Genomic DNA, 17,102 nt, shown 5'->3' with positions numbered 1-17,102 from the left:
GGGTCCTCATTTTACCCACCTCGGAAGGATGGAAGGCTGAGTCAACCCTGAGCCGGTGAGATTTGAACCGCTGACCTGCTGATCTAGCAGTAGCCTGCAGTGCTGCATTTAACCACTGCGCCACCTTGGCCTTTGGGTCTCTGCTGTGCATGCATGTATGTCTGCATGTTTGCACCCATGCACACCTTTCAGTTTGGGGATGCGGGCACTTGAGAGACCGCCTACTGCCAATTACCTCCACTAGACCGATTCGATCGCATCGATTAGGCCTCCTCCGAATCCCATCTTCTAGCCAGTGCAAACTGGCAACTACCCGGAGGAGAGCCTTCTCGGTAGCTGCTCCGTCCCTTTGGAACGAACTCCCCATGGAGATTTGGACCCTCACCACCCTCCAGTCCTTCCGCGCCGCTTTAAAGATCTGGCTGTCCCGGCTGGCCTGGGGTTAAGATTGTAGCCCCACTCGAATTGTGCGATTGTTGTGTTTTCTTTTTAACATGCTGTATTGTCTATTGTTTGTCTTCTCCCCCTCCCTCTTTTGAATTGTGAGCCGCTCTGAGTCCCCCCAGGGAAAAGGGCGGCATACAAATAAAGGCAAAACAAAAAACAAAACGCAGTTTGGGCACTCGGAGTCTAAAAGGTTCGCCATTGTTGCCGTATGTCATCACAGTCATAAGTTGAGGCACCCATTTGACCAACCCAATTTTATGACATTTTTTGAGTCTGTCATTAAACAAACACCACAGTCACAATGTGAACCCATTATACATAATGGACTTTTTTTTTTTACCAGAAACTGGAAACAAAATATTGGTTTGCAGCAAAAAAAAAAAAAAAAGGTAAATTGCATTCATGTGATTACAGGATGTTACAAATAGCCATAAATTCAATCTGGTTGTCAACCAAAATGTGACATGTGACAGCAGCATTGACATTGTCTATGAACAGAAATTTTAGACTATCGCTACCTGTCCAGCTGGAAGTTACACTTAAAACTTTTTGTAGATTGATTTGATGGCAATCATAATAACTTGTCTTTCTTTCAGTTGGTTTGCTGAAATCCCCTTTTCCTATCCCACAACATTTATAATGTTTTAGAATCAGCAGTTTTAATTGTATTTGACTCTTTATCAACCACAGCTGTAATCTAATAAAATCCTAATTGATTTAGACATACATACATACATACATACATACATACATACATACTTACATACAAACATATCACAAATACAACACAAATATAACAAAGGCAACAGTAAAAATAATGGCTTTCTGTCTGGATGGTCTCTTGTGATGAGCTGATAGACAGAGAAAGGAAGCAGTATGTTTCCTCCCATATTTGGCCATACCAGGGGTTGTGACACAATACATACCTATTTCCCTGGCTTAGCTGATAAAGGAAGAGAGCCTGTGGCTTAGTGGCTAATATAACTGCCTAATATGTAACACAGCCCAGGTTCTATTCCCAGTAAGGGTGTGGCTAGCTGATGAGAGCTAAATAGCTTGAAATATATATATATTTCAACATATATATATATGTTAAGTATAAGTCAATTAGGATTTGGATTTTATATATAGAGTTGTAATTATGAAGCATATTCTATTGTTTTTAAATGTTATATTTAGAAAATATGATTATTTTAATGCAAATACTTCTCCAAAGTACCTCATCAAATTGGATTCCAGGATGTCACATAATATATTTTTTAGAACTAAATTAATAAAATGAATAGAGGATCTATCTGAAAGTTTAGACAGTTGAAAATACTGAGCACAGTACATTACTCCTAACTAAGGAATCCTTGAAGGATAGACATTACCTTGTCTTGAACACATTCAGTGAAGCAGAGACCACAGCTTTAGGTGTTTTTTCTGATGTTCAATCAGAATCTATCTTCATGTAACATAAAATTCAAGTCCTGCCCTTTGGAGAAGTGGGAAATAGGGCCTGTCCTTTTCTGTGAGCCAACCTTTCAGTTCTTTTTCTAGTAAGGCTAGTTATGCCCAGCTCTTTAACTTTCTTTGCATAGGAGTTTCTTATTCCCTGATCCTACGCTTGCCCTTTATTAAACCTGTTTTAATTTCTTGTTTAACTATTTTTAAAATATTGTGCACAGAATGTTGGGCTAAGGCCTGATCACCATCAAATGGAATGGTATTAAAACCTTTTTGTTGGGAGCTTCACTTCTGTTAATGCAGACTAAAGGTTCACATGTATTTTTTGTAGCTAAATCAGACTGCTGAGTCATGGTTGATTTGTAATGAGCTACTATTCAAAACAAAATGTTTTAACAACCACTATTACTGTGCATTTGATTTTTATTTCTTAACCAAGAACATCCTTTTTTTGGTTAAATTTCATTCAGTTACTTATAAACCTTTATAAAATTATTATTTTTTCTTATTTAATAGAACAAAATTTCACAGTAATATTGTATCTTTTGCAAATCAGATAAGCATTTCTATATCCTTACTGAAGCAGAACTAAGATTGAAGAGTCAGCATCTATGTTCGCCCTTTTACCGTGAGCTGTCCTTTGAATTCTTTTTCAGAATTTTGCCTTATCATACCTTATTGGATACCTCAGTTTGATTTGATGATCACTTTTTATTTCATTGCAGTAATAGTCTAATGACAAAAAAGTAAATACAAAAGAACATATCTTTAAAAATACCCCCCCCCAAAAAAAAACTAATAGGAGAAAACAAAATCATATATGAACATAAATTTAAAAAAACCAGAATAGATACATAATGGCAACTCCATTTTTAAGCAACAAATTAAAACTTTGCTCATACAGAATCATATTGACAAGTTTTCCCCCATTTCATCAATAAAAAGCCAGTTTAAGAACTGATAGCAAACATGTATCTTCATTCTAGGATTTTAAGTGGTTTTTTTTCCCAACAAAGCAAAACCATAACTGACTATACAACAAGGTCTCTAAATCTGATGTTTAAAATAAATTCTAATTTTAGGTACACAATTTAACATTACACCAATCTATTTAAATCATATGAACAGTGATTTGAGTATCAGACTAAATGAAAGTCACGCAAACCCAATTTGTCTTCAAATAATTAATGGGTAGCATAAAAAGGAGGATACCCAACACCCAATATTCTCCATTGACTAATACCAAACTTTTTGACATCTTCACTTATTGCAATTTCTTTTTCCTTAGCCTGCTGAAATATTTATATTTAATATTTTTACTTAATAGGATTCAAAATAGAATAGATTTGTTTTAACTTCTATTTCTGTCCTGTCAGTTCAAAACCTAGTATCTTATTTCTGGAAAAATGCATTTTGATCCTTTTCCCTTGCTAAATTAACATTAAAAATGCTTTATGGGAGGATGCTGGGAGCTTTATGATGGATCAAATCATAGATAATAACTTAGTTTTAAAGGTTTTTCTTTTAGGATAAATATCATTTGTCAGTTGCTACACATTGGCAGTATTTACTGTTACAGCAAAGATTGAAATCTTGATTTGGATCAGTAGCATTTTCAGTTGTTATATGAGATAATTTATTTCTGTGAGATCAAAAAGCCAGTACTCATTCTGTATAAATATTTATTATAAATAACCTAATATGACGACTTTAAATACTGGATAGAATAAAGCATTGGAGATCCCCATTTTCCATAAGCAGTGGGATAATGTTTTATCTTTAATATAAAAATCTTTTTAGATCCTGGATTACAGTATATACAGCAACAATTATTTGGAAGTATTAGATTCCATTGTTTTTATTAAAAAAAGTATGAATAAATCACTGTTAATAAGTTTTCAAAAACTGGATATTGATTTATTAAGGTTTTGCAAGTATCTTCTAAAATTTTTAAGTTGTCTTAAAAAACATTTATATTTAGAAATCTTTCAAAAATTTTGAATAAAATGTGTAACTTGAGAGTTTCAAAAGGCACTAATACAGCCAGGCAAACAGAGGAGAAAAAAAAAGATTTAATTCAGTATACTGCCAAATGTATCAGCCCAACCTTTATTAGCAGAATACAAGGTACTTTCTTGAATAATTTATTGAATTCAAGATATGTTACATCTAAAATGTCTGAAATCAGTAAGGAATTTATTCAGTCATAAATAAGATACAATTAGTCTGGCAAGGCCTGTTCTTCCTAAATTGATGTTGGCTTTTGGTAATTACAAGATGATTTTTAAGGTATTTGGATCTGCGGTAGACTTTTTCAAGGATTTTCTCTGACCGGCTGGTATGGTATATAGTCCTCAACTTATGACCCAGATTTGAAATCCCCTCCCAGTCATATGACTGCATTTAGGGAGCTCAGCAACTGAGTCACATTTATAGCATAGCTGCTTGAAGTGTTCCATGGTCACTTGACCACATTTAATGATAGTTCTGCTGAAAACCAGCATTTACTTATGGTTTTTGACAAAACTGCCTCTCGTGAGCCATTGTTTTGCTTAACGACTGCAACATTCACTTAACAACCACAGCAAAAAAGTTTGTAAAAGCAGGTTAGTCACACAATTAGCATGCTATATAATTTGTCATGATTTACGACCATGATGGCAGGCTATATTATGGTGGTAACTCAAGGATCTGTAGTTCTCTATCATTTGTCAAAGATGTTATATAAGAATTCAGCCAGACATGATTTCAGAATATTGCTAAGTTCATCTGAATTCTGAGCAAGTGAGGATATGTTTGGATTATACTTTTCATTCCTTTCTATTGCTTTTCTTTATGTTGAACTAATAATTTGAAATGTCTTATGCCACCAGAATGATTTTGAAGGTGGAAACAAGACTATTATGGAAAGATGTTCAGACTTAACACTAGGCATGGCAATAAACTGTAGCATTCCATTCAAACGTGTTCAGCAATTTGATTACAAAAGAAATGTTATAGACATTTATTGCAGACAAGAAGTAATATATTTATTTATTAGAACACACTTCTAAATCTCTCACCTCACATAAGTAACTCTGGGCAATTTACACATACAGTCTCTAGTTGAAAACAGAAATCAAACTTTTGTATGTGTCCACTCCAGGGTTTAAATTCTTGGTTCTTTCTCCTTCAAGTCAATCGATTTTGGTCCCTTCTTTTTCATCCTCAAGAATCAAAGAAATCTCAGTTTATGGTTCTGTCTGGTCAGAAAACTGGAAATTTGTAATGTATCAACATTAATTCTATCCTTTAGAGAAGACACCCAAGGCAGTAGGTGCCCTCTCCTTCAATCAAGGCTTTAAAGCCTGTGCCTGTGTCCCACCTCCTTGCAGCCACGATTGCTGCCTCTGCCACATGCGCCAAGGGATTGATTCCTTCTTTTTTCCTAGTCAGTATTCATGAAGAAAAGGCTGGGCTTTTGCTAGAGGAAACAAGAAAATATACAAAACCCAAAAGAGGATGAAGGGCTGGAGCAAAGTTTTTGTGTTTGGCAAATAAGCTGCTTTTTTCTCTATAATGCCCACCTCATACACTTATCCACTGGTCGCTCTAACATGGATAAACAAGCAGTGAGATTGGGCAAAGTTCTGAGGTGCCTCTTCTTGATTGTCTGATCTGTTTGATCTGATCTGTTATCTTTGTGATTGGTTGGACTACTCCATGTTGCCTGCCTGCAGGTAGCATATTCTTCCCACCCCACAAATTTCATCAACTTTGTGGGAGGAAGCCTGAGCTGAGAGTGAACAGAGGAGCCTGTGGGCTTTTGTCTACCCACAGACTCTTTCTCCAGGAATATTTGAGGCTCAATGGTCGTTGTAAGTTGAGGACTACTTGTAATATACTTTTACACTATATTAAGAAACCATACCATTTACATTGAGAAACTTAATTAACCAATGTAAAGGTAAGTATAAATACTTCTATTTCAAAATTCACAAAATGTTGAATCTATGAAGCCATTGTTGAAACCTCTGTAGTATCTGTACTATCAAATTACTTTCCTTTTATAAGGAATTATTTTTGAAGCATGGTATAATTCCTAAGTAAAACTTGGGAGAATCTTAACTGTGTAATGTAATATCCAATTTTATGCATTTAGTTATACTTATCTATTTTTGAAGCTATATAAATTCAGGAGACAATCCTATTTTGTAAAATATACGCTTTAAAATATGGTTCTTCTGGCTGATAGAACCATTTATCTGGTGTTGGATATGTTCAAAATATGGTTAATAATATGGTTAATTTTCATTGTAGTTAAATTCTATCTATCTATCTATATCTATCTATCTATCTATCTATCTATCTATCTATCTATCTATCTATCTATCTATCTATCTATCTCCCCGGATGATAAGCCCAATCGGGCTTTTGAGTGCATGTGCTGAAATAAGCCCTCCCCCCAAAAATCAGCCTTCCCTGAAAATATTGCAACACAGCAGCAGCCATGAGGTGACCTCGCTGCCTCCTGTACCTCAAAAATAGTAAGACCTACCCGACAATAAGGCCAAGCGCTTATTATTGGAGAAATACGGTACATATATATATATATATATATATATATATATATATATGTATGTATGTATGTATGTATGTATGCATGCATGCATGCATGCATGCGGGTGGGTAGGTAGAGAGAGAGAGAGACAGACAGAGAGAGAGAAGGGGGGAGGGATCTGATCAGAGATGCAACAGTTTTATATGCATGAAAACAATAGGGAGAAACAGGCATTTACTGTCAGAAGTGTTTAGCTTACAATTTAACACTTGCTCATACTGGCATTTCATGAGGAAACCGTGAGCATGTCTAGTTCTGTCAGTATTCCAAACAGTTTAAAGATATGTAATGAAAATTTGATTAGAGATGAATGCACAAGTTATAGCTTGTTTCATTTTTCACTGAAAAAAAATTTAGGCTTTCAAAGTGGAAGAGCTATGGGATTTTTTTCAGCATATTTTAGTATCCTTGGATTTATGCTCAAGTGAAGGAGTTAATATAGTTTGGAGTAGGAAGCTTGAAGATGATATACTGTAATGATAATTCTGCAAATTTGGGAAACAGAAAAGGTTCTGATTTGGAGATGGCTTAATCAGATTATTGCCTACAGTCTTTCATTATAAAAAAGTGCAACTTGGTAAAATTAATGGTTAATGGTACATTAAAATTAGATACAATCAGAGTCTAAGTATACAGTTTATCTTCAGATAATATTAAGTGCTTGTATTTATATATGCTAGAATCTGAATTAATGGGATGTTGTTTTTTGGCTTATCAAATGGCTTGAAAGCAGCTGTGGTGAACTGTAAACTAAAGTTTATAAATTGCAAGATTCTGTTAATGGAACTTTACCACAGAATAGATGCAGTTTATTTGGTCGTATTTCCTATCTGGTCTGCCTGATAATCTTGGGAGGAGAAATGTACTTTCGGATTCCATCTCCTTTACAGTCTGAGAAATTGGGGGGGGGGGGTGTTTTCTTAAGATTCTTGCTCTGTCCACTATCCAGCCGAGAACTGTTCTATCTTTTATCTGATCTTACCCTAGGAAGCATCTCTTCTCCTGTCTCCCAAGGTCATTCCCAAATGCCATTACATAGGTTCACTAATGACAAATGCCTGCCCTCTTTTCTTTCCCCATCCCTTTTCACCTGTTTGCAAGGCTTCACCTTCCTTACTCTTTAAATCATACAAGGAAATGTCTTTGGAATGGATAAAGAAATAAAATTCCCTGCCCTTCCTAAAGAAGATATTTAACAATTGGACAGAGTAGCATGAGACCATGTGTTGGTCTGTAAAAGGATATTGCTTGTAAAGATGTTTCCTTTGAATGCTGGATGAATATGGATGTATTTCCGTTTCAGAAGATTCTGATGAAATTATGCAATTACAGCTGACCAGGCAGATCTAAATATAGATGGAAATGTCTGTTCTTTAGCCTGTGTGTTTCTTAATACACCTACACAGATTATGAGAAAACTGCTATTTAAAAAAGCAGATGTTTGTAATTGTTGCTGTCCAAAATGGAAATGGATTTTTGAAAAAGCAAAAACGCAACCTATTTTGGCACTCCTTTCTAAAAATATTTGCTATTGTACCATATTCTAATTTTGTAAAACTGTAAATTTTATTGTAAATTGTAAATATTCTGAAAATATTTGCTATTGTATCATATTTATATACTGAAGGAATGAATTATTAAGAATATAAATTATGACTGAACTTGTTATGCTAAGGCAGTAATTCTGAATTTGGTACCTTAAAATCTATAGGAATTTCAACTCCATGCTAAACAGGAATTCTAGAAAGGGTAGCCTGGGCCCATTATATGAGGGTTAACTGGTTAGGGAAATTTGCCTTGGTGACATCTACTCAAATGCTTGTGTGAGAAACTGGACTTCATAATGGCACCTGCCAAACCCATTACTTCTTGGTGCATTTGTACCATTGTTTCTGCGATTCTAGACCAGGTTTTACTCTTTTTTTAAATTCTAGTAATTGTAACATAAAAATTCTTTTCGGCCAATTCTTAGCACTTAAGATATCAATGCATTTTACTGTAGCATGCTTGATTGCCTCTGCTAAAGCTCTAGGTCTAGGATAACATTTGGCAGCTCTTTTCAGATATCCCATTATCCTTTCCTGGCATGGCCAATGGATAAGGATTTCTTAATACAGTTTTGTAGCAAACTAGAGCAACCCAATTCGTTTTTGATATATGCCGCTAGTCTTCTTAGTCCCGGGGCCCAATTTAATTGAAGGAATTCTTTCATGAATGCTATGCCCACAAACTGGGGGTTGCCTCCTCCTTCCTAACAAGTTAGACTGGGTTTTCTTCATATATATATGAAGTGTGTGTGTGTGTTTGTGTGTGTGTGTGTGTGTGTAGGTGTGTGTATAGGGGTGTGTGTATAGGGGTGTGTGTGTGTGTGTGTGTGTGTGTATGTATGTATGTATGTATGTATGTATACATACTTTAAAATTGACATTTCTTCCTTCCTTCCTGCAAGTCAGCTTTTCAAGCTTAACTGCAGTAAACAACAAATGCTGAAACAAACTCTTCAAAATGTTTTCCTTTCCACACGTTAATTATAGACATATTTTGATCTCAATAGGATTCATTTGGATGATTGCCCCTTTTCACACTACCCTAACATGATTTAGATTACCCCAAGAACCTTTCCAAGTATCAAGGTCAGAATACCAGAGTCGGTACTTTCCTGCTTTCTTTCTGTTCTTTAAAGACTGGAACATCAGTCATCTGACACTTGGTTCACTGGGTTTTCTTAATAGGTGTTCAGCCAAACCATTTGTTAGTCCCTTCAGTACTCTAGGATGCATCTGGCTCCAGCGATTTAGACTTCTTGAGAATAAATATTTATATCCCATCTTTAATGTTTTTAGAAATAACTCAATGTGATTATTATATCCAACACACCTTCCTCCTCCTCCTCCTCCTCCTGTTTTCTCCATAACAGCTACCCTGTGAGGTGGGTTGGGTTGAAAAAGAGTGACTGACCCAATGTTACCCAGATGGCTTTCATCTCACAGTGTCTGGCCTTCTAGTATGGTGCTTTAAATTTATTGGGCAAGCTTTCTGAGCAATGAGATTGTGTTAGAACTCATGAAAATTAAATAAAAATTGATCAATTGTTTATATATTTCCTATCCTTACACTACCTTACTAAAAGTCTTCTGTCTGCTTGTTTGTAATTTTTGATTGGTCAAAATTGGTAGATATAGGAAGAGGGAAGGAAGGAAGGAATGGAGGGAAGGTAGGGAGAAAGGAAGCAAGGAGGGAGAAAAAGAAGAGAAGAGAGAGGGAGAGAAGAAAGAAAGAAATGAAGGGATATTTCCGAAACTCAGTGGAGAAGCCAGCAGGAAGTCAGAAGTCTCTCTAATTCCCACTGATATTTTTGGCTGCTTATATTCATTCTGTTTTTCTGTTTAAGTAAGAAAATATTTCTGAAACAAATGGGTCACAGGTTGTCTAGTATCCCAGTATATACAAAGACTGTATTTCTGAAAAAAGCAGTATAAATCCTTAAGCCATTTTTTTTCCTTTTGGTGTGAGATAGACAAACTGGCTGACTGATTGACTTGTCTGACTATAATAATTTTTGGCTAGCTGGATGTTTAAAACTTTTTGGCTGGTTCATAACAAGTAACAATATAATAAAATTAATTTTTCATAATTATGAGTGGCAGTTTTATAAGTATATATGACTAAACTAAAAAGTTAATAGTTCAGACTATTACAGTTTATTATTGGTGACTATAAACTATGAATAAATTCAAGTGTGGAATATCAGCCATCAATGTTTGAATTGCTAACAAAAGGTTCAGACTAATTAACTGCTGATCAACTTCAAAGATTGATAGAAATCACATTATATACTTTTAACTCTTTCAACTATCTAAATTAATGAAGACTGTTTTGAAAGAGGTAGGTATAGTATATGAGGAGTAGAAAAATTGGCTTTATTTCACAATACAAAATAACTAATATTATATGATGAATCTTCACTACGCTTTGTTCAGTAATAATAAAAAATGTCCTGTCAGAATCAGAATTTTGTCAATGTAGTAGAAAAGATATGCTGTCCATATTGGCAAAGTTATATTGTTTTAACAGAACTTCTTTTGTCATCCCCCCCTCCCAATTTTATGTTATGTAGGTACCTGCCTAAGACCTGGAACCCCAAAGACATCTATCAGACTGGAATGTTGGGTTCATTTTGCAAAAATTCGGAATTGGGAAAGATCATCTGAATTTACTCTGGACAGTTGTTGGAAGGAGATATAGGATTTCTTAACATAGAAATTGTGCTCCAATATTTCCTTCTAACTAATCACGATGAATGTAACAAGTTTGTTCTCCTTCACAAGCCCAGCTGTTAAAAGACTGCTGGGGTGGAAGCAAGGAGATGAAGAGGAAAAATGGGCAGAGAAAGCTGTTGATGCCTTAGTTAAAAAACTGAAGAAGAAAAAAGGAGCAATGGAAGAGTTGGAAAAAGCATTAAGTTGTCCTGGTCAGCCAAGCAACTGTGTTACAATTCCTCGTTCCTTAGATGGCAGACTTCAGGTTTCTCATCGCAAAGGGCTTCCCCATGTAATTTATTGTCGTGTGTGGCGCTGGCCCGATCTTCAGAGTCATCATGAACTTAAACCACTGGAATGCTGTGAGTTTCCCTTTGGTTCAAAACAGAAGGAAGTCTGCATCAATCCCTATCATTACAAACGAGTGGAAAGCCCAGGTAGGAAATTTCATTATATGTTCATTTCCCCTTCTTTCCCCATATACAATTGCTTTTAACAAGTCCATAGTACCAAGTGGGATTAATGGGAGAGGAGGGAGATTTTACTTTTCCTATTCTACCACTACTAAACTGTAATAAAGTAACAATCTATTATATTTATATTTCTTAAAGAACTCAGGCAGACTTTTAATGTGATTGGAATTGATAGCAATAATACAAAACACTTTGACACTTCCGGAGCTTGGTTTTTTTCTTGCAGATATTTCATTACCCAAACTAGGTAACATCCATCAATGCTAGTAGGGAGTGGGGTTTACTCTCCTTTTATATTCTAGTGCTGTGATGGCGAACCTATGGCACATGTGCCACAGGTGGCATGCGGAGCCATTACTGAGGGCACGCAAGGCGTTGCCCTGTCAGCTCCAGAAAAGGGGGCCAACGAGCAACCCAGAAGTCCGTTCCCAAACTTCTGGTTTGCTTGTTGGGCCATTTTTTGCCCTCCCCAGGCTCCTAGAAAGCCTTGCGCGCATACGCAGGGAAGCATTGTGTGTGTGTGTGTCACGTGCGCATGCGCAGGGGGAACGGCGTAGGGGGGCATTAAATTATGGGGGTGGGCACACACGTGCATGCTATATCGCATGCAAGCTTTTGGCACCCAAGGCGAAAAAGGTTCGCCACCACTGTTCTAGTGGCTTGCCCTGTCAGGGTTACTGGGAGTGGTCTTGGTAGTACTTGGTTGGGAAGTTTATTGCTGTTTTTTTTGTAGTTCCTTTAGCAATTCATTTAAATCCTTCTCTCTCTCAGTACTTTGACTTCTTTTTAAAGCTTCCCTAAGGTAATTATGGCAGTTGTCTTGTGAAAGAGGAAATGGAAATATTAAAACACCAATGTGTGATTTTCATCAGTGCCTTTTGCTGAGTTTGAAGTGAACTTGCTTCGGTGAGATAGTGCCTTGAACAGTGACTTCCAAATTAGATTTGGGTGCATCCATTCTTTAAACATCTGCTGCACTTCATTTGGGAAAAGTCTTTTCTGAATTTACAGAAAAGACTATATAAGACATACTTTGTGAGTTCTTGTTTGTCATATGTTTTTGGTTTATAAGAAATTACATCCACTAAATTAATGAGCAAAACTTAAGTTACACAATGTCTGAAGATTTGTGGCAAGTTGACAAACAATACATAGAAACTGCTTTCTTTATCATCAGATTTAAAGAACTGTATTATAGGTCACAACAGTAAAGAAATTGCTTGAATTGTTGAAGCATTGTTGTTACTGATAGCAAGAGGAGAGACTGTTAGTCTTTGAAAGCAGTCAGCAGTCTGGTAAGTCAACTGGAAATTGAAACAGCTAAAATCCGGTGAAACTTTAATGGGCAATTCAAAGCTTGGAGAGGCCACCCTTTGTCAGACTACTTCCTGATAGACTGCTGCATATGTGTGGTTATATGAGGAAGAAGAAATGATGGAGGAAGCTTGCCATCAGTTGGCAAACACTCCTGCACAATTGTCGGAAAGGAAGGCCTTGCACAGGCATTTCTGTAACAGCCAACTGTCATTGACTGTATGAGACTATTTTTGTGCTATGTATACAAAAGTATGGAAGCTTAAAGATGATGCCAAATCTATCCGGCACATTAAATGGGCTTTTGTATCTGAAGTAAGCATAACTTGTTTAAATAGCTTCACTAAAAGGAATAGGGAAAACATAAGTTTAAATGATGTAATGAGAACATCATAGTTCACTCCACATTACCGTGTTTCCCTGAAAATAAGACAGGGTCTTATTTTTTTTACACACAAAATATGGCTTGGGCCTTATTATGAGGGGAGGGTTTATTGTTTTGGGGTGGCCATGTGGCTGTTCTTGTGAGCGGGCTCCCAAAGAGCCAGGCAGAGCTTCGTGGGCGAATGACTGTGTTGCATTGTTGCAGCAGCGCAACACAACAGTCATGAAACGACCACACTCATGAGCAGCCACTTGGCAAACCCCCTTTCCAGCTGGGCACAGCATCATTCACTGACCTAGGGGTATCACCAAGCCGCGTGAGCACTTGTTTGCCACCACCCGGCTCCCGTGGTTTGGTGCCTTCAAAATGCCAGTGAATGGCGCTCTGCATGGCTGGAGAGGGGGGTGTTCCACTCTTGCTCACGTGCCTCCCAACCTCACGATGCCCTGGCCCAGCTCTCCCTGCAGAGCCAGGGCACCGCCATCCCAGCATGGCTTTTTCGGCAGCTTCCAAACCGAGTCTTCTGGCAGTGGCCACTCTGGGCGTATGCTCTGTGGTTGTACACTCTGCTGACAGCCAGCCCACAACCATAGAGCATACGCCCAGAGCAGCCACTGCCGGAAGATCCAGTTTGGAAGCTGCTGAAAAATCCATGCTGGGATGGCGGCGGTGGCAGTGGAGGTGCCCTGGCTCTGCAGGGAGAGCTGGGCCAGGGCATCGTGAGGCTGGGAGGCATGTGAGCCGGAGCGGAACAGCCGCTCATGCAGCCCCCTTCTCCAGCTGTGCAGAGCGCCATTCACTGGCATTTCAAAGGTGCCAAGCCGCAAGGGCCGGACGGCAGCGAACAGGCCTTCACGTGGCTTGGCGATATCTCTAGGTCAGTGAATGGCATTCTGCACGGATGGAAAGGGAGTTTGCCAGGTGACTGCTGTGCCCGGCTCTTTGGAAGCCCGCTTGCAAGAGAGCAACCACCCGGCAACCCCCCCTATTCAGCTGGACACAGCATCACTCACCAACCTAGTGGTATTCCGAAGGCACCAAGCAACGCGATCACCTTTGCATCCCACGTTTCCCGCGGCTTGGCACCTTCGGGATACTTCTAGGTTGGTGAACGGCGCTCTGCCTGGTCGGTGGGTGGTTGTCCAGGGGCTTATTTGCGGGGGAGGGCTTATATTTTTGCCCACCAGAAAAATGTGGCATGGCCTTATTATCACGACATGTCGTATTTTCGGGGAAACATGGTTTAAAGTTGATTCTAATTTCAATATTTTTGTTTTGTAAAGTCTTTAGGAGTCCTTTTTATCCAAAATACTTTATATGGTTTACAAAGCAGAATACATTTTTCAGTTATTCTCGCACTTAAATTCTTCCCATATCATATATCGTACACTATATTTTAAGTAGATGGGTAAGTAACGTGTATAATTCCCAAATAATACTCTGTTTTTAACATTTTTAGGTTATTGGTATAATGGATAAATTTAAGTACGCCCCCAACTGCATTTCTTTTCTTTTTTAAAAATATTAAAAAAGAAAGGGAAAAGTCAAGAGAAATTAATATTTAGAAAGAAAAGCAAGTAGTAAATGAAAAGACAAAGACAAAAGTACAGAAAAAGGAAAGAAAATATAAAAAATGAGTTGTGATTTTCTTTTATAAGAATTATAGCTGTAAATTAACCTCTTACTCTATGTTCATTTTTAATCTATTTTATTTATCTATTAAAAGCATACATTATAAAAAAATATATTTCATGCACAGAGTCTATACAGGATTTTCTATTAGCAACAAACTTAGTTTAATGCCTTTTCTATGGTGAAAGATGCTAATTTGGTTATCCTAGCAAATTTTATCTTCTTCATCAACAATTTCTGCATTGTGGGTAATGCCAAGTCTTTCTATCTTTATGACATCTAAAAGAATTAATGCAGTTTGTTTTTCATTTGTGCTACTCCAAATATTTTAGAAAGTCCCACACAGTTCAGATACAGCCTTTAACTATCTTTTAGGCAAAAAATAATAATTAATCTTCATGAATAAATTATTGCAAGATTATTTTCAGTTTATCAGCTACATTCATTGTGAATAACTTATAATAATTCAATAATAATAATGCTCTGTATTTTCTTGTAAAGTTAATCTTATCCCTTTTAGCCATTAGTGTTATATTACCTCTTTCCAAATTTCCAGCATCTTTCTTCTCTGTAAAATACAATTTATTGAATTTTGCAGAGGAATGGGACAACTTACCGCTATCACCTCACCCCGGCCAACTTGCCACGACCCTGGACCTTCTATTCTGATTCCCAAAACCAGCCTGGCTTAAGAAAGGTGAAAGTTCCTGCAAGCCTATACTTCTTTTCCAAAGGCTTCCTCACCTCAGTTTCCAGCACCCCCGTGCAAAAAGCAGGCTAAGCAGGAATTATTGTTCCACACATACACAGGTACACACACCGAGCTGGCAAGAGAAGAAGGTCCAGGCTTGCGAGAGTTGTCCCCACAGCGAGTTGTCCAGGGCAAGATGGCCAAGGTGAGGTGGTAGTGGCAAGTAGTCCTACACCCTTTTGCAGAAGTTGTTAAAAGTTCATCCTCAAAACATTTATAAAAAGAACTTGATACTCTGTCTGGTCCTGGTACGTTTTCTGGTTTGATTTTCAGAAAATTCTTTTATTGTTATAGGTCCATTCATAATCTCTGTTTGCCTGTAATCCTTGGTAGATTTTGTATTTTTAAATACTTATTTTGTCCAAAGAAATATTATGTCCTTTACACAAGTTGAAATATTACTGATAAAATATTTTTATAGCCGCATTATCCATTAATGAATGTCTTTCTCTTCAAGTTTTAATATCATTTTCTTTTCCTTTTCTCAATTTATACGCTAGCCATTTCCCTGGCTTGTTTGCAAATTCTTTTTTTTTTGCTTTGTTTGGTTTTTTTATTTTCGTTTTTCTTACTATTAATGTTGGAAGCTGTTGCTGTAAAAATTTAATTTAAGAATAAATATTTATCCTCACATCCAAAATAGCCTATGTTTTCCCATGGCTCTTCTTTTTAAATTTAATATTATGTTGCACGAAATAATCTCTAATAATATCTTTACTTGCATCCAAAAACCATTTTTAAATCAGTGTCTTTATTTAGATTGCTTTTAAAAAGTACTTTTTTAAAATATTCCTCCACTATTGCTTCTTTATGTAATATTGTTTCACTTAATCTCCATCTAAAAGAAGTACAGTTTCTTTCATAAACCAGACTTACCGGGTTTTGATCGGAAAAAGTCTTTGGTAAAATCTCAACTTAAAAAGTCATAGTATGCATTTCTAAGACATAGATGATTTGAAACAGATCCTTTTGGTACTACAGTTATATTGCACATGGAAGTAATGAGCAATTTACTCAATTTGTTGAAGTAATGTGTGATAGTTTATGCAATGTTTCATATTAATTGAATCCAGACATCATTTCTGAATTACTTTAGCAGTTTGATGATATTGAAAAGCCCAACAGTTTAAGCTCTTCATAAATTGTTTGAATCTTTGCATGTTGTACAAGCAAATATTGAAGGAACCAAGTGTCCAGGGATATATAGAAGAGCAGGAAATCTACTTGGAAATATGTGTGTGCCATATTAACTTGCTTTCCACATCTGAAGATGACTTTTCATATTTAAGAGAATAGTGCATTTTTAAAAAGAGGTCTGAGAACATATTTTTTTAATCAAAACCCATCTGAGCAAAGAGCTAGTGGTGTTGGTAGTGATTCTAAAATCCCTGTGCCTGTTGACTTGGAATTTTGCAAACCTTGACTAATATGTAATAGTTATATAATAGTTACAACTCAGTTTTCATTCAGTAGTTCAGTGATGTGTGTGTGTGTGACATGTGGTGAGGTTTATGGCTGGTGAGGCAAGCGGGCAAAAGCCGCCCTGCCGCCCTGGCGCCGGGACGTCCAAGGGAGCAGACCCGGGAAGATTGCCTGCCCGGCTTCGTACACTTGTACCAAAGATAATGCGCTCTGTGACAACACTCGGGCGATCCCTCGCACCCTGCCGCCCGACATTACCTCCCAGTAAGGGGGCTGTAAGCACTTGGGAGGATGGGGGGACACGCTTATCGCTGGATCGCGCAGAGGGTCTGGGGTGGGGGGCGGGCGCACTGTCCGTCCGGCAGGAAGC

General features: G+C 37.3%; 1 protein-coding gene across 4 annotated transcripts in view; it reads left to right on the top strand.

The window, feature by feature from the left end:
• The window catches only part of SMAD1 (SMAD family member 1), a 45,803-nt gene that overhangs the window by 5,200 nt on the left and 23,501 nt on the right, over positions 1-17,102 (top strand). For all 4 annotated transcript variants that reach the window (XM_032223865.1, XM_032223867.1, XM_032223868.1 and 1 more), the window contains one exon: positions 10,614-11,192. In XM_032223865.1, coding sequence (XP_032079756.1) covers positions 10,793-11,192 — 400 coding nt within the window. In that variant the 5' untranslated portion in view covers positions 10,614-10,792. The remainder of the gene's footprint in view (positions 1-10,613; positions 11,193-17,102) is intronic.

The sequence above is a fragment of the Thamnophis elegans genome, chromosome 9 (genome assembly GCF_009769535.1).
Source record: "Thamnophis elegans isolate rThaEle1 chromosome 9, rThaEle1.pri, whole genome shotgun sequence".
Taxonomy (NCBI): Eukaryota; Metazoa; Chordata; class Lepidosauria; order Squamata; family Colubridae; genus Thamnophis; species Thamnophis elegans.
The sequence above is the reverse complement of the archived record's forward strand: the minus strand, read 5'-3'. Positions and strand labels throughout refer to the sequence as shown.